General features: G+C 50.9%; 1 protein-coding gene across 2 annotated transcripts in view; it reads right to left on the bottom strand.

Annotated features, from left to right (window-relative positions):
* LOC142566014 (mitogen-activated protein kinase kinase kinase 13-like) overlaps window positions 1-18416 on the bottom strand; it is a 673242-nt gene that overhangs the window by 197604 nt on the left and 457222 nt on the right. For both annotated transcript variants that reach the window (XM_075676704.1, XM_075676705.1), the window contains one exon: window positions 622-762. In XM_075676704.1, coding sequence (XP_075532819.1) covers window positions 622-762 — 141 coding nt within the window. The remainder of the gene's footprint in view (window positions 1-621; window positions 763-18416) is intronic.

The following is an 18416-nucleotide window of genomic DNA, read 5'->3' as shown; positions in this document are numbered from 1 at the left end:
GTCAAGGTGCCAGCTACACCGGCAACCACCCTGTTAAGCCGCAGCTCGGACTGCTCGCTGCTGCCTTTGTCTGACAGCTTGTCGCTTGTCGGTGCATGGGAAGGCACACCTGTCATCACTGCAGCCTTGTTTCTGCGCAATGTTTACTGAACAACCAGGTTGCACCTCTCTTGTGCAACATCGGATTGACATAGGCGATATACTGCCATGGAAATGCAATCATCGCTCCGTTAGTGTGGCCAAGAGGAATGCAATCGACCCAGGCATTGGATGAGCTTATCGAGACCGGTATTGTCCAACGCTCAAACAGTCCCTGGGGTTCACAGGTGGTAATGGTCCCCAAAAGAGAGCTCTTATTGACTCTGTGGAAACTACCGCCAGCTGAACAAGGTCACGAGGAACAATGCTTATCCTATGCCTAATGTGAACTCAATCGTGGCTAATCTAGGCGATGCATGCTATTTCACCACCCTGGATGATAGCTGCGGCTACCTGCAGGTTCAAATGGAGCCGACTGATGCGGAGAAAACTGTGTTCACCTCTCACCGAGGCCTTTACCAGTTTACCCGTATGCCATCTGGCTGCTCTGGAGCTGCAGCTACGTTCCAGAGATTGACTCACCGCATTCTGGGGGATGCTAAGTGGCGCTTTGTGCTGGCGTACTTCGATGATGACGTCGTCATCTCTCGAACGTTCGAGGAGCATCTCCGACACCTGGAGGACGTCTTCGAAAGGTTGTGTGCCAACGGGTTGACTTTAAACCTGAAGAAAACCCAAATAGCTGAGACTCGCATTTCCCTATTGGGCTTTACCATTGACAGGGGTCATGTTCTGCCGTGCGAAGAGAAGGTGTGAGCTATCCTTGAATACTCAACGCCAGCGAACAATAAGGGCCTTAGGTGCTTTTTAGGAATGGTGAACTACTACAGACAGTTCATCCTGAATTGTGCCGCTCTCCAAGTTCCCTTGACCATACTGTTGAAAAAGTCGGCACAATGGAGCTGGGGTCCTGAGCAGGAGGGTGCCTTTCATAAGCTATCCCGAGCTCTAGTGGATGCAGCCGAACTGAAGCTGCCCGACCTCAACAGGGAGTTCGTTGTCCAAGCTGACGCGAGCAGCCTGGGCCTTGGGGCTGTGCTGCTTCAGGAGTACAACATTTATTTATTTCAAAATACTGCAGGCAGCAATGCTGCCCTAGCAGGAGAGGTTTACATCAAGTGCAATGACAAAGATTTCACAAAGGAATCTACATTTTCACAATCAACAACAGACGCTGGCAGACAATTACACTCTTCAATTGTGCGCGGAAAAAAAAGACTTCTGAAACATCTTCGTCCTCGCAAACTACGGGCGGATAACATTCGAGTGGTTAATTCTAGAAGACCTGTGTTGTGCGCGGGAAAGATAAGTTTCGCGCGGCAGACCGATCTTGTTCTGATAGATCAAATAAAGCATTTTTAGTCTTGCAATCTTTTGGCGGACACAGAGGGTTTCCAGATTCAGTCGCTGCAACATACCAGTAACAGATGAAGAAGACCGATAGTAAGATACAATAAATTGAGCCGCAAGGCACTGAATTCGTTCTACTTGTGCAATATCTTTAACGTAGTATGGGTCCCATACTGTGGAAGTGTACTCAAGGACTGGTTGTACTAAAGTGCAGTATGCCTTGAGTTTAACACTTGACGGTTAGTCTTTTAATTTCCTGCGCAAAAAGCAAAGTTTATTCAACGCTGTTGTACAAACGTTCTTCAAATTTCTGTTCCATTTTAAGTTGCTTGTGATAGTTAGTCCTAGATATTTGACAGACGTTACTGATTGAATAGTTTTATTAGCAATGTGGTACGTATGAGACAGTGGCTTTTTCTTTGGGGTTATTGTCATAGCAACTGTTTTATCAAAATTGATTTGCATACCGTTTCATTCGCACCAGTCCACAAGTTTGTAGAGGCTATTGTTCAGTAGTGTTTGGCAAGAGGAGCTATTGACAACACTATACATCACGCAGTCATCAGCGAACAATTTTACTGTAACAGAATGATCGATGTTAGAAGCAATGCCGTTTATATAAATTAAAAACAACAGAGGACCAAGCACGGAACCTTGTGGAACCCCAGACAATACCAGCAGATCAGCAGACCTAACACCCGCACACTCCACAAACTGTGAGCGATTATTCAGATAAGCCTGCAACCACAATATCAATCTCTCAGAAAGCCCGCCATCCCTTAATCTGTAAATGAGTCAAGTGTGTGGCACACGATCAAAAGCTTTTGACATGTCAAGAAAAACCGCATCTACCTGCCTACAATTATCTAGAGCCGAAGCAAAATCATGTATAACCGAAATTAATTGCGTAGTTGTTGAGACAGTCTTCCGGAAACCATGCTGATACTCAACGAAAAATTTTTTTTATTCAAGGTGCTGAGATATAAGGTGAGCTATTACATGTTCAAGCAATCTACAGCATGTGCTTATTAGAGAAATTGGTCTGTAGTTACAAGCTTTGAGCCTGTTTCCTGATTTAAGTAAGGAAACTACTCCTGCCGTGAGCCAATCTGTGGGTAAGGAGCTTTGGTTGAGTGACGCGTTGAACAGAACATAAAGTACAGAACAGAACATAAACAGAACAATCTCTGAGTACCGTACAAGGAAGGCATTCGGTATGCCGTCAGCGCCGCGTGACTTTTTCATTTTTACATTTAAAAGAAGAGAAAGTATTCCTTCACTACCAAGAACTAGGTCAGGCATTGAGTTTGCAACGTGCGGTAGGTCAGAGTATTGCGTTCGTAAATATTGAACATTTGGTCTTGTAAACGCTTGGTGAAAAGTAGTGTTGAATTCATTTACAATTAAAGTAAGGTTTATACACATGTTACCATTAGTCTTCAGATAATTCACACATGGTTGGGAACCTGACAAGTAGCGCCAGAATTTCTCGGGAGATTCCTTCAACAAACTGTAAGAGTTTGGCCATAAAATTTACTATGTGCAAGCTTCAATTTAGTAACCAGCTGTTCTTGAAGGGCGGTTAATGCTGACGTAGTTTGACCCTTCCTTTTTCGTTTAATACGCCGCTTTAGATGGATTATGTCCCGACTAATCCATGGGTTCCAACGTTTTGTAATCTTTCTATGCAAAGGAACAAACCTGTCAATGCATGATGACACTAATTTCTTGAACTCGTTCCAAAGATGAGAAACATCGCCACCATGTTCAAAATCAGAAAGCGAGAGATGCATTGCATCTAGGACTGATTCATCATCTGCAGCAGAAAAGTCACGAAAAGTTGCCCCCGAGGAAGGCATTTTTGTGCTGTTAATTTTTAGAGTAACTTGAACAATCTTGTGGTCTGAGATACCATAGGCAGTAATAACTGAGTAATCTTCAGGAAAATTTTTCAGAAATACAAGGTTGAGAATCGATTGCACAGTTGCAGTGGTGCGAGTCAGAATAGTGACTAATTGTTTCAAGTCATGAAAAAATGAAGAATCAAGAAGTAGGCGTGCATTGTCAGCATCATCGGGCCCCGAGATAGCGAGTGCATTCCAGTCTATGCTTGGCAAGTTGAAATCACCAGTGAGCACCAGCTTGTGATTTGGTTTGAGCGTGTACTCTAGGTAAGCGGCCAGTGCTTCCAGGTTTGACACATTGCTTTTTGGTGGCCAGTAAACAACGCCAAACAAAGTAGAAATATTTTTGTAATTGATTTTACACCAGGCACTTTCATGGTTTCGAATGCCCTCAAGCTCGACACATTGTACTTAATTTTTTGCTATTATAGCCACACACCCTCCTCGTCCTTTGCGATTGCGTCTTATTTTGTGGGAAGGTGGAATGATTTTGTGATCATTAATATTAGGTGTAAGCCATGTTTCAGTTACGGCAAGTATATGAGGGTTGTGAAGGAAAAAAATGTCTTCACGCTGATAGGACTTATGGCAAGACTTCTTGCATTAAGCAAGACAATTCGGAGTTCTTTCATTTTGGGTCAGTTGGATGTCCGTGTAGATCTGGATTTATCAAGCGCGACAACCTGCGAGCTTACTTCGTCCCATTCGTATATTTTGTTGTCTACACGTAGCCAGTCATAGCAGAGTGAAATTTTTCGCACCTCATCTTTAAATTGCTTACCATACCGCCAAAGATGAGAACGCTTAGTCAGCGTAGCCTTACAGTAATCGTAACAGATCGATATACCTGTTTTCTTGAGCTTAAAGCAATTCTTCAATACATCTTAAAACTTCTTGTGCGCAAACAAACAGGGACGAACAATAGGGGCAACACAAGGACGAGCGCGAACAATAGGGGCAACACAAGGACGAGCGCTTTCCGCGCTCGTCCTTGTGTTGCCCCTATTCTTCGTCCCTGTTTGTTTGCGCACAAAAAGTTTTAAGATGAATCTGTTCCAACTAGGCCGACTCGCAGTTATTCTTCAATACACACACTTTTTCACTGTAGTCAAAGAAACTAAGCAAGACAGGCCTAGGTTTATAGCTGATTCTACCTATTCTGTGTATCTGTTCGACTGTGTTGGTTGCGACACCTAGTTTTGCACAAAATATGTCATCAAGAACCCGCTTTCTCAAGTCACCAGGGCTCTCATTTGTTGGTTCATCAAGGCCAAAAATTATAAGGTTCCTTCGTCGGCTTCGGTCTTCCAAGTCATTTAACTTCTTCTGTTGATTGCTTATAGTTTCTTTCAAAGAGCTGACCTCTGACCGTAACTGAGCCAGTTGCTCTGTGTGTTTTACAATGACAGTGAGTACATCGTTTAGTTTATTGAACCTATTGTTCATTGTTTTTTTAAGAGACGATTGTGAAATAGAAACGCTGTTTATCGAGGCCTGCAAGGTTTCTTGCATGTTTTTTAACATTAGCTCAATATCAGAAGGCCCGGGATTCACTTCTACATCCCCAGCCAGCAGTAGCAAAAGTACATTCCACGCTTCATCAATCAGTGACAAACATACAGCCGGGCATGGCAGGACAATAATGAACCTATTATCGTTACGAAAACAGACAGATGAGCGTTACGCACCAACCTGTACAAAAAGGAGCAACGGATTCATTGTTGTGTTCAAGAAAGTGCCGCCGTGCCCTCTGATGTGGTATCCGTCCGCATAGCTTATATATCCCAGTGGCGGCACTGATATCACGTCTGGCTGGTCTGACCTCGTCATGAAAGCCCGTCTTCTGTAGGTGAACACGTGGTCTTGAGCGTCGGCTATTGTTGTCGTGATATCCAATGTAGCACGCACTGGTATGGACGCAGTCCACAGCGTGACCTGTACCACAAGGAGCAATGGATTCATCATTGTGTTCACGAAGGTCCTGCCGTGTCCTCTGATGTGGTACCTGTCGGCATGGCTTATATATCCTAGTGGCGGTGCTGATGTCACGTCTGGCTGGTCTGACCTCGCCATGAAAGCCCGTCTTCTGTAGGTGAACACGTGGTCTTGAGCGTCAGCTTTTGTTGTCGTGATATCCAATGTATCGTGCACTGGTATGGACGTAGTCCACAGAGTGACCTGTACAAAAAGGAGCAACGGACTCATCGTTGTGTTCACGAAAGTCCCGCCGTGCCCTCTGAACATTCTCCTATCAGTCGCCTTCGCCAGCCGGTTACTTAACGCCGCCGAGCGCAACTACAGCATGACTGAAAGAGAGTGTCTCACTATAGTTTTTGCTCTTTGGAAACTCGACTGCTACGTTGACGGAGTGCCGATGGTGGTGGAGACGGATCACACGGCACTCACCTGGCTTAAGAGCTTATGCGAGCCCTCTGGCCTCTGCAGCGTCAATGCCTCGCGAGCTTGGCATTGACACTGCAGCGGCACAACTTATTGTGCACTACTGGAAAGGGAGTTTCAACGTGGTGGCTGAAGCCCTGTCGTGTACCCCCGTTTTGGCATTTGACCCTTTGGTCCGTCACTCCCATGAGCATTTGCACCAAGCAGAGACCGGAGCCTCAGTCTCCGATGAATCGAACAGTGCCAATTCACATTCAGTAGAGACCGGAGCCTGTGTCTCCTGTGTCTCATGGCTAGAACGGCACGACCCCTGATGGAAAAGGGATCTCCAGATTGCCAGCCTCAGGAGAGGACCCCACTGGTTCCTCTGGTACCGTCTTCAGCAGGCAAGAACTACTAAAGGCACAGCAGAGCGATCCATTTTATCAATAAATTGTTGACGGGCTCAACGAGCCGAGCTCCCAAGAGGAGCGGGGCAGCAAAACCGTCAGGCACACACGGACAGCTGGCATTGTTGTTGGTGCCGAGTGCGACGCAGCTGGTACTGTTGCGGGCAAGTTGGATACGTATCTGCTTGACACTGACGGAGTTCTCCTGCGCTATATCCCATTTGAGGTGGCTCCCCAGGAGTCCTTTAGGGTGGTGATACCCTGCAGTCTAAGGAAAGCCACCTTGAGCTATTTCCACTACTTGTGGTTGGCCGTACGTGCGAGTGGCCTTAAGACTTTAAAAAAGTTGTCCCACTCCGCTACCTGGCCAGGCATGAAGCGTGACGCTCTTCACTATGCCCGCTTGTGCCGCGTGTGCCAATGCGTGAAGCCTTGCGCAGGCAAACCCCCTGCGCTTATGCAGCCAATTGACAGCTAGCTACCCTGGCATGTTGCGGCCTGTGACATTATGGGACCCTTTCCCAGAAGCCGGAAAGGCTACGTTTTTCACCTGGCTTTCACAGATCCCTTCACGAAATCGTTTGAACTTTGTCCCCTTCGGAAGTTAACGGCACGGGCAATCTGGGACAAGTTGATCGAAGTCTTTAACCGCTTCGGCTTTCTGGCGGAGCTGATATCGGACAACGCATCCTACTTCACGGCTAAGTTGTTCGTGGGTGCGTGCGCTGCCTTTGGCATTAAGCACTACAAGACAACCACATATCACCTACAGGCCAGCCGGACAGAGCGGATTAAGTGAAGCCTCAAACTCTTCCTCGCGGCCTTTGCCTAGTAACACAGGGATTGGGATGTCTGTCTTAACAAGACAGGCTTCTCCTTGCGATCCACGGTGAACTGTTGGATTGGGTAAAAGCCCGCTTTCCTCAACTTCGCGAGAGAGGTGCCAAACCCCATGGACTGCATTCTGCAGACTGGCAGCAGAGCATGCACCACAAAAGCCGGCCTTTCCAGCAATGCGGCAGAACTGTGCTCACGGTTGGAAGCGGCCCTTGACCTGGCCCGTTCCAACCTGGCAAAAGTGTGAGCTGGACAGCAGGCCCAATAAGACCGGTCACATGGGGATGTGCACTATGGCGTCGGCGATCTTGTCCTCAGAAGCAACCATGTCTTGAGCGATGCTGCGAAAAGCATCTCTGCATTCCTGTCGGCTAAATGGTCGGGCCCGTACTGAGTGGAGACCAAAATGTCCTCTCTGGTATACAAGCTGGCTGAAACCCAAGGGAGACCAGTGGGTGGTCCACTTGAAATCTTGGACCTCAAACCTTTCGTTGCCTAAAGCAGCGACTGGGGAAACGGGGAGGCGGTCAAAGAACCACAGGTAAACCGTGACACGGCTGGGCCTAGGCCACGCCACCAGTACAGCCAGCGGAAGCACACCTAGACAGCTTTCCTCTCACCAGCCAGTAGCCAGACTTCATTACCTACCGAGCAGCTGAATGGAGAAATGCAGAAACAGTGCATGGGCACACATCGAAGCAGTGACATACACTTGTGGCCTAGCGTTCCCTCTTATGTGTTGCCCAAGGCTCAGCCTGGCAAAAGCCTCTTCTTGGGCAATCAGCCAGGCAGGCACCTTTCTGGCAAGCTGGCTATGCTGGAGGGCTTTTCCTGTCCTTTCCCCAGCGTCGTCCAGTCTTCTTCCTGCACCTGGTCCCACTGTGCTGCCAGCCTTGCGAACCATGAGGTCAGCTGTCTTTGGTCCTGCCGCCGTGATCGACTCCTACCTTGAGGGGGGCCACGAACTTGTGCCAGCCTTGCCTCCTGCTGCCTAGGCCGCCGCTCACTGTGGCTGGTGCGCCCAGTCAAGTGCTAGCCCCTGGCCGAGAGTGGTTACTCTGGTTGCTGCTGCTAGCCTGGCTGCCAGTCATCCTGGTCTACCGTTCCTGTCAGCATGCAATCCGAGAAGCCCAGTGACTTTCATGGTGGCCGCTGCGCCAAAATGGCAGCCATGCCTCGTTCATCCCTGGCAGCTCCTGTCCGGTGGACCTTAAGCATTGCTGACTGGCCCACGGTGCTGCTCCACCCCGTCCTTCCTGGGCTGACAACCCTTCCTCCTGGCAGTGGGCCTTTTCTGGTGTGTGGAACTTTTGTGACCAAGGCTGGCACCCCTGGCTTCACATCAAGAGAAGCGACACCTTCGCCTCTTTGAAGTGGTGTGGCACCTTCTCCCTGACCTGGTTCTTATGATGATTGTGACACCCTCTTGCACTTTGCCCTGTTGGCTTAGCCCACTTTGGCTGAGCGAACCTTGCCACTTGGCCTAGGTCAGCTTCCTGTACAGGCTGGTCTCGGTCTTTAGGAGGGGAGAATGTGGGGACCAAGGTGCCTTTCTGCGCCTTGTCCCCCAGCTCATGTGTTGTGCTTAGCTCGATCTTCGGGAACTGTCGCTGTAGCGGAACATGGCGGACACGGCTAGCGCACCAGAGCTAATTTATCATGCAAACCGTCCTTCTCTCTCCCTGGTTCGAATCACCACGCGAGCAAGTGTCTTGATTTGAAAATTATAACAGTGCTAACACATGCAACCACAAAAGAAAAAGGACGAGACACACTCTTGTGGTTGCATGTGGTAGGTTAGGTTATAATTTTCAAATCAAGTATGCACCAACTCGCCCAGAAGGAAGTTTTGATGAGCAAGTGTCATTGGGATGCACCCTGATTGGCCTCCCATGTGGCAGCCCTCGAACGCTCTCTCCACCTGTGATCTCCTCTGCTGAGCGCTTTATCGCCACGGCAGATGCTCACAGGCCCGCAACGAGTTCACTACATGAGACCTTTGCTCCCGCGACTTCTCGTTCTCACGCTTGGTGGATCGCTTCTCGGTTAGCCCTAGCGCAGCAGGCACACATACTCGATCGGTCTTGCGGTGAGCCTTTGCTCGTAAGCGCCGTGATTGTTGCACTGTGCTGTATCTTGGGCGAATAAACCCGCATTTGTTGGCGATTTGACTCTGGAGCTTTCTCTGCACCGTGTCGGAGAGTCGACGAACTCTGCCGTAGCGCCTTTGTGCGTTGCAAAGTGGAGGAGTGCCGTGCCCTTTCCTGACCGTTGCTCGTAGGGTGAGCCTTGTGCAAACCCATCTCCATGGCTTAATGCGGTTGGAGAAGAGTCACACCAACTGCAAAGCTCAGTGCACCTGCTGTGACTTTTGACTTCCTTGCAGGATCAAAAGTGCTAGCACTTGAGCTGATGACAAGGTGTTCCAAAGCCCTTTTTATTTTTTGTCGTGCACAGCTGGCCATTTGGAAACGCAGACACATTTCAGTAGAGCACGCAAGTTCTGTCTCCTCTAACAAGTTGAATATGAATCTAACAAAGTAATTCACTGTGCCCAGCATATTTTGTATACCTTATTTTGATGTTGGCAGAATAAGGTTTACCAGACACCTGACTAGTTCTTTTGGTCTGGCTTGATCCCATTCTCAAAGATGATGTCACCAAGAAATTTTACTTCATTAGTACTAAAGACACATTTTTCCAGGTCGAGCTTCAACCCAGCTGCTCACGCTTGCTGCCAGAGCTACGCACAGGTATTTGTTGTGTTCCTCCTGAGTCACGCCCCACACTAGCACATCATCGTAGTACGCATGCGTTCCTTTAAGGCCATCAAACACCCTATTCATGACTTTCTGGAATACTTCACTGGCCGAAGAGATTCCGAAGGGCAATCTAAAGAACCTGGACCTCCCAAAGGGCATGCTGAAGGTACAAATCTTGGATGACTTGTCATCCTTTGGCAGAAGCCACAGTTTGCATCTAGCTTACTGAATACTTCGACCCCTGCCAGCTCAGCATCAATTGCATCTTGCAATGGCAGCTGGTAATGTTCAAGTTTGATGTTGTGATTGATGTGTCTAGGGTCTATGCAAATGTGGAGGCAGCCACCTTTTTTTTTGCACAATCACAACAGGATTCACCCAGTCCGAGGCCTCCTGTACTTAGTGATTATGCCTTGGTGCTTCACCCACTGCAGTTCATTGCAAAGCGGTTCATGACGAGCATGGGGGATATGGTATGCTGGCAGTGCGATGGGCTTTGATCCTTCCTGTAGGCATATGGTGTATGTGTTGTCCTTGATGCAATCCAGGCTCTTAAAAACTTCCAGAAATTCAGTCAGGACTTGAGCTTTCAGGCCACCAGGCTTGTGAACCTCTTGAACTCTCGCCACAAGCCCGAAACGTTCACTGGACTGGAGATCTAGCAACACTTGTTTTCCTTTTTTGACTACAACAAATTCCGTGAGCTCCTCTATGTTCCCTATGCAGAATGGAATGATTACAGTACCAGAAATTTGGAGGGTGCTTAAGCTTCGCCTTTAAGCGTGAAATGCGACAGCATAAAAAAACTCTTGACTGCTTCTCACGCTTCCCAGCAACTGTAGCTTATATAACCATAATGTTCACCGGAAAACGCTGGTGGCGAACACTATGCATGGAGACAAGCTCTCTGGTAGAAATGTGGCCTCCGAGGTTTGCACGTGTGCTAAGACGCTGTGGCCAGTCTATGAATGGTAGAAACGCTGAAAAAATGGTTTGCGTTTGAGTTTCCGCATAACAGAATTATGTTTTCTCGTATATTCAAATTACAATCCATTGCTATCATGTCTATAGGTTGTCTGTAAGTCTTGCCTTGCACTATTCTATAGCCATGTCTAGGGTGAGGTTGTGGTGGCCCGACTATCACCTCCAAAGCTGGCGAAGAAGAAGATGGGCTCATGTGCAGGTAGTGCGAGGATAGAACATGCTGGCGCGCTCGACCTGAGCGGCTGCGGTGTCGGCGACTCCCGAGATCCCGCTGCATCATGGCTGGCCAGCCAAAATAAACCGTGGCTACGACAGCTACCTCTTCGCGCCGCCTCCCCCAAATTGGTGACCCGGATGTGATGCCTAGCCATGCCAGTATCAGCACACCAACTCTACCAAGGTGAGTGACGTGGCGTCATGCAGTCTGACAGACGTCTCATAGTTGTAGGGTGTCCAGGAATTCTACATCGACATGTTCGACATCTGTAACAAGCATGTGACGCCCCCTCAGGCATAATTTTCATTAGCCCGCCAGGCTCAGTGGCCTGCCCGGCTCGGTAGGCAACATTGGTCATCACACCGTAATAAACACCGACGAGCACCGCTGCTCGCGGTCAGTCATCGTTCGTCACCACCACGCTGCGAAGCGTATGTTTAACGGAGGGTGCCTCGAGCCCTCCCTTGTTCACGAAGCCGGGCGGATCGTGACACTGGCGACGAGTACCCATGGAGTGTCCCCTGCCGCCGCGAGCGGCGAAACACTGCCCCCCGTTGCTGTCGCCATGCCACGGTACGGCAGGCTCGAGCCGTTCGAGGGAGATGGGTCCACCTGGTCAATTTACGAGGAACAAGTCCACGAGTTCTTCCGGACAAACGACACACTTGAGGCCAAACAGCGAGACATTTTCCTGGCCAGCTGCGGGACCCGCATCTTCAGTCTCCTGCTCAACCTTCTCAAGCCAAGATGCTGGGTGAGCTGCTCACCATACCGCGTTCGCATTTCAACTCGGCACTGTCCACACTAATGGAGTATTTCCGCTTTAACAACTGGAGCCACTGGGAAGGAGAGACCCTCGGGCAGTTCGTTGCTGCGCTACGAGGGTTAGCGAGTGCCCGAGTTTTCGGGGACCAACTGGACTCTTGGCTCCAGGACCATTTCGTCTGCAGCATCAACAAGCCCGCCATGCAGACACGACTGCGGGAGCTTCCCGGCCCCTCGCTGGATGATGCCGTGAAGGCAGCACTGGCAATAGAAGCTGCCACCAAGGACGCCGGCAAGATTTCCTGTGAGACTGGCTCACCATCAGCGGAAGTGACGGTCAACAATTTGGTGACTAAGGGCAGTACCTGCAGTCACTGTGGTGGTGCCCATTCCCCCTCACAGGGCCAGTTCTCTCAAGCACAATGCTTCATGTGCGGGAAAACTGGGCACCTAGCACGGGTATGCCGAAAAGGGAGGACGAACAGCAAACAGCAGCAGCAGTCTCGTTTAAGCCCAGGTACCACACAAGCCCGCGGCCAGGGTAGCCGTCACAAGGGTACGCGGCGGGGGCGTGCGGCAGCAGGCTCAAGTTCTTCCGTGGCCAGGACCCGTAGATTTTCGACATGTGGCACACAGGCCTTGTACCATCGTCTGTGCTGCCGTACATGCTGAGTGTCGAAATCTGCAGGCACCCCATTTCCATGTAGCTGGACACAGGGGCCAGCATGTCTGTCACGGCTGGGAAACGGTTCAAGTGTACTTTCTCCAGCGTGTGCATCGAGGCTTCGGGCGTGATGCTGCACAGCTACTCCGGGCAGCTCTCCCAGGTCCAGGGTCAGGCACAGGTCAGCATTCGCTTTGGCGACAGGAAGGCAACCCTTCCCCTTTACTTAACCAAGGGGTCGTCGTAGACGCTACTGGGCTGAAACTGGATTCATGTACTGGGCGTTCGTCTGCCAGAGTACCAGGAAGCCAGCCTGAATGTGTTGAAAGATGTCCCCAGCCTCCTAACCAAGTTCAAGTCCCTGTTCCAGCCAGGGGTGGGCACATTCGCCGGCATGACGGCTGGCATCTATGTACCTGATGGGGCCCGGCCACGTTTTTTCAAGCCTCGCCCACTACAGTTCGCCCTGACGGACAGGGTCACCCAGTAGCTGCAACTGTTACAGGGAGAGGGCATCCTGGTGCCCGTCAAGATGTCTGAATGGGCCGCTCCTATCATACCAGTCCTCAAGCGAGACGGCAGTGTCAGGATCTTCGGGGATTTCAAGGTTACTATCAACCCTGTCGAGAAGTACCCATTGCCCCGGATTGAAGATCTCTGGTCAGCGTTGTCCGGTGGACAGAAGTTCACCAAGCTCGACATCAGAGATGCTTACCAGAAGCTGGTGCTCCACGATGCCTCCCGGAAGTATGTCACAATATCGACAACTTTGGGGCTCTTCCAGTACACGCGCTTACCATTTGGGGTGGCGTCAGCCCCGGCCATATTTCAGAGGGAGATGGACAACCTCTACAGGGGCATGAGGCATGTGGTGGTGTACTTGGATGACATCCTAGTTACTGGCTGCGATGACGGGGACCACCTGCAGAACCTGCACAACGTCCTGGCACGACTGCAGGACGCTGGCCTCAAGCTCCAGCTGGAAAAGTGCATTTTCCTGGCCCCAGTGTTGAGCACTTAGAACATGTCATTTCCCAGGCTGGCCTAGCCCCGACTCCCCAAAAAGTTGATGCTGAGCTCAAGGCGCCTAAGCCCTAGAACAAGAAGGAGCTTAAGAGCTACCTCGGCCTGATCAACTTCTACAGGAGTTTTCTGCCGAACCTGTCGGAGCATCTACAGCTGCTCCATCTTCTGCTTCGAGATGGTCAGCAATGGGTCTGGAGGAAGGAGCAGGACCGGGCCTTCTATTGCAGTGAGGAGCTAATCACCAAGGCTCCAGTGCTGGTACACTTCGATCCTGCCAAGCCTGTCGTCGTGACCGTAGATGCTTCGCCGTACAGCATGGGAGCCGTCCTGGCGCACCGGGACAAGGATGGCCAGGAACACCCTGTGCCGCTTGATTCTCGTCGGCTTCATGCTGCAGAGCAATGCTACAGCCAGCTGTACAAGGAAGGTTTGACCCTCATGTTTGGTGTCGAACGATTCCACCAGTATCTGTGGGGCCAAAAGTTTGAGGCGGTCACGGACCACAAGCCGCTATTGGGGCTGCTGGGACCTGACAAGGCAGTACATGTGCAGCATCTCCTTGAGTGGTACGTTGGGCTTTGAGGCTGGCAGCTTACAGTTACCAGCTGGTTTACCGTCCGGGAAAGGACCTGGGACCTACTGATGCCCTGAGCCGCCTGACCCTGCCAGAGGTGCCTGATGCTGTTCCGGAGCCTGCTGAAGTGTTCATGCTGGAGCACACATACCCGGAGGTGCTCTCCAGATCTGTGGTATCGCAAGCGACCACCCAGGACCCAGTCTTGTTTCAGATGGTCAAGGCAGTGTCCTGTGGGGAGGAATTGGTTCAGCAGGCCTATAGCCACAAGGCCGCTGAGCTGAGCTTGCAGCAAGGCTGCCTACTGTGCGGTTTTAGGGTGGTGATCCCACAAAGTCTCCCGTCGAGGGTCCTGCAGTTACTGCACGCGGGTCATCCTGGCGTAGAAAACACCAACATGGTAGCCTGGTCCAATGTTCGGTGGCCCGGCCTGGACCAGGACATCGCTCACATGGTGCAGAGCTGCCAAATCTGCCAGGAGCATGAACAGGCCTCACATCATGTGGAAATCACCCCCTGGCCATTCCCACAGAGACCCTGGTCCCGCCTACATGTGGATTTTGGGGGACCCTTCAAAGGCCATTACTTCCTGGTAGTGGTGGACGCCTTTTCGAAGTGGGTGGAGGTTCTACCTGTCACCACTCTATCAGCAGGCCTGACCATTGCAGCGCTGCGACAGGTCTTCATCGCCCAGGGGTTGCCACACGTCATCGTGTCCGCCAATGGTCTTGCTTTCGCCGGCACAGAGTACCTGGCCTGGTCGACGAAGAAAGGAATCTGCCGGATGATGGTTCCGCCATACCACCCTGCTTTGAATGGTGCAGCCGAGCGGGTGGTGCAACCCATCAAGGAGAAGCTCAAGAAGAGCAAGACTGGGGATTTCCGGACGCAGATTGCCCGGATACTGTTTCAGTACCGGAGCACACCCCACGATGTCACTGGCCGGGCCACCTGTGAGCTCCAGCTGGGTCGGACGGTCAAGACACCCTTGGATATCTTGCATCCGGACTTCCGATCCACAGTGCTCCTGAAGCAGCTGAAGCAGAAGCTGGCTGCTGACCGAGGGTGCCGTCCTGGGCCTTTGCCGGAGTCGGGAGCTCCAGCTTTCGCCAGGCACTTCCGTCCTGGCTCACCTTAGTCGCCGGACAGGTGGTGGCCCCTGCCAGCGCCTCATCTCTGCTCATCCGCATGCCAGACGGGGCCACGTGGCACACACACGCCGACCATGTTAGGCCTCACCTCGGGACCTGGCCAGCACCCTCGACTGCCACTTCCGACTTCCAGCCCACAGGAGGACTAGCGGCAGCACCAGTAGCTTCCAGGGGAGCACCACCCACCTCGGAGACGGCAAGCGTTGCCAGTGGTGAGCTGAGGCGCCCATTGGACCGGTGTCGAGCCCACCACCACTCGCAAGGCCGACGACTGCTGACCCTCCGGAGGGAGCGAGGCTGTCTCAGGAAGCACCTGGTGTTGCCACACATGGCCCATCAACACCGGTGCCCAGGCAGAGTACTCGACGGCGGAGGCCACCGGACTGTCATTCGCCTGGGTAGCAGGCGCCGTCGACCCAGCTAAGGCAGCCTCGCATTTTGAAGTTGGACGTTTGTTGCCGACAAACAAACTGGGGGTAAGGGGGTGTAACAGCATGTTATGCCTCCTCGGGCATAATCTTCGTTGGCCCGCCAGGCTCGGTAGGCAACATTGGTCACCAAACCGCAATAAACACCGATGAGCACAGCTGCTCGCGGTTGGTCCTCGTTCGTCACCACCACGCTGCGGAGCATCTGTCTAACGGAGGGTGCGTCGAGCCCTCTATTGTTCACGAACCCGGGCGGATCGTGTCTGGTTCATCTGGTTCATCCAGGTGGACAGGCACGTCCTTCTCAACAAGGTTCCATCCTCCGGATGTGTTCCAGGCTCCGGTTGCCATCCCCTGGTGCTAACTTCTACAATGACTTGTGGGCAGCCGTTCTTGCTCACTACGTCACCTCAAGCGCTCAGTCTCCACCAGCTGGCGCTCCGTCACAATAGCTCTTGCCATCTGAACCATCGCGTCATTACGCGTCTTGCGTCCCGCAGCGCCTGCGTCCACCCCTGTCGATCATCAACACGTGCCGGTACCAGCATCACACCTCTACTCGGTTCGCGAGTTTCCTCCCTACCTCAAGGGCAGCTGCACAATGACTCTTTCCAAGGAATTCACTGGGCTAAACGCAAGTGCTTTCGGGTATTCTATGGCCCACCACTCTCCTTCCTTGGATGTTCCTGCAACTTTCCGTTCGGAGGCCCCTCACTCATCACCGATTCAAAGGCTCTCCCACCGGCTCCACTAGGTGAAAATTTTACTTTTGCAGGCACAGCGACGCCCCACAACATGACCTTCGCGATACTTTCAGCGACTACTGCAACCCTGATGCTATCGGCATTTGACATTTAACTGCAAGCAGCAGCAGGCACACCTTCCTATGTTCTGTGCTCCCACCTTCCATGGATGCATGGTCTACCGTTTTACAGGAGCAGCTGTGCCATCTGGTTTCTTCAGCTCGAGCATCACTTCTATGTCTAAATCGTGAGTGACTGACACTTGCGCTATTTCCACGCAAGTCCCGAGCTGCCAGATGGTCTACTTTTAGGGCTCCTACTTCTACAGGTCCAGGCATCAGCATGAACTTGTGACAGGTCGCTATTTCGCACTATGGTATCACCGTGGCTGTGCCTCGCTCACAACCTACGCTGCCAGTGCTGCCTGGTACATCTTTCCAGCATTGCATGAACCTGACACTATCAACGACGAACACCATCTGCACAATTTACCTGGACTCCTTCACCCACTGGACTTTACCATTGGACTTTATTTCAATCGCGCTACGTACTAGGGAGGGGGGGGGCTGTAGCGGTGCGACTATCGCCTCCAAAGCCAGCACAAAAAGAAGATGGGCTCACGTGCAGATAGTGCGAGGATAGAAGACACTAGCGCACTCGACCTGAGTGGCCGTGGTTCTGGCCACTCCCAAGATCCCACAGCATCACGGCTGGCCGGCCTAAATAAACTTGGGCTATGGCGGATGCCTCTTCACACCGCCTCCCACAAGGTCCTTCTCTCACAGGAGCTGGCTCCGGAGTCATTTGTCTGCTTTACCCAGCTGGTCACGAACCATTCAGTCTTTGAGGACTCTGAAGTTGCAGTTCTGGGCTTTCAGCTGAGCTTCTGGACTACGACATCATAATCAGGGTGTCTACCAAGTTGACATTTCCAAATTCCCTGAGTTTTCCAGGTTTTCCCCCCGAGTGCATTTGGAAAATTCCGAGTGATGCAGAACTATGTTTTATGTCAAGACGGGCTGAAACTATATTGCCCAATGCTATCACTCTCTAGTAAGCATAATAAAAAATTATAAGAAAATGACTTCATCCAATTTGAATACTAAGGAGTAGTGTTTATGTTATTCAAAAAGAGAATAGAAAGAGGGGTTAGTAAAATGCACAGCAAATAAAATGTCCTTGAAAAAAATTGCGAATCAAGTTGGACATTCTCAAATACGAATAAAAAGGAGATGCATACAGAAGCAAATATTTTAGAATATGAGCTACTTCTATCAACTATCAACTTCTATCAGTGGTATGCGGGCCAAACTTTGTCACAATTGAGATTCTCTCTCAACAGCTCGTAACTCAACCTCAACTATCCTGACATACTCTCAGCCCATGCACAATGCCTCAGTGTTGTGTTTCACTGCTTTAAAGAGTTTATTTTGGTTTGGATGAGGGACACCTGCATCTCAGCATTAGCAAACACTTTGTTTTTTGAGTTCAAGCTCCTTCAAAATGGTGGCAGCACGCTTCCTTTCCCGTTCATTCCTTAATGTGTAGGTCCTTTCTGTTCTTGTCCTCCTTCCGCCACTCGTTCGCCCAATGGACCATTTGAAGCATCTTCTTGGTCAGTTGCACAGTCCACGTCTGATTTTTCGAACTCCCTAGGGGCTGCGAAAACGTCCAAAAAATCGACCACTTGGAAAAAATAAATGCATGTCATGTACTGCCCTTAATGGCTCAAACCGCCACAGGTACTTTCGAAAACGCTCTGAAGGCCTTTTGGTGCTCGTACTGTGACGGGAAATACCGGGTGCACGCGTGTGTAATTAAAGGAATACATACTGTGTCCCGTGGCAATAGCCCCTTCCCACGCTTGTTATGCATCCCTGCAATACTTTTGCGTATGCTTCACCAAGTAACATTTCTGTACATAGGTAAAGCTGACTTTCGGGAACCGTCACTATGCAACGCACCATGCTTTCCAAGCTTCTAAGCCAATAGCGAGGACCACAAAGGCGGAGCCTGTGCCATTGCTGACAGCAGCGAATTCTTTCAATAAAAAACACAGCACCCAATGGCAAGAATCTTCACAGCAAACTTAGAAGCCGCTATAGACCGTTTCATCAGCGAGG

This window comes from Dermacentor variabilis, unplaced genomic scaffold (assembly GCF_050947875.1).
Source record: "Dermacentor variabilis isolate Ectoservices unplaced genomic scaffold, ASM5094787v1 scaffold_12, whole genome shotgun sequence".
NCBI classification, from domain to species: Eukaryota; Metazoa; Arthropoda; class Arachnida; order Ixodida; family Ixodidae; genus Dermacentor; species Dermacentor variabilis.
This window is presented reverse-complemented; position numbering and strand designations above follow the sequence as displayed.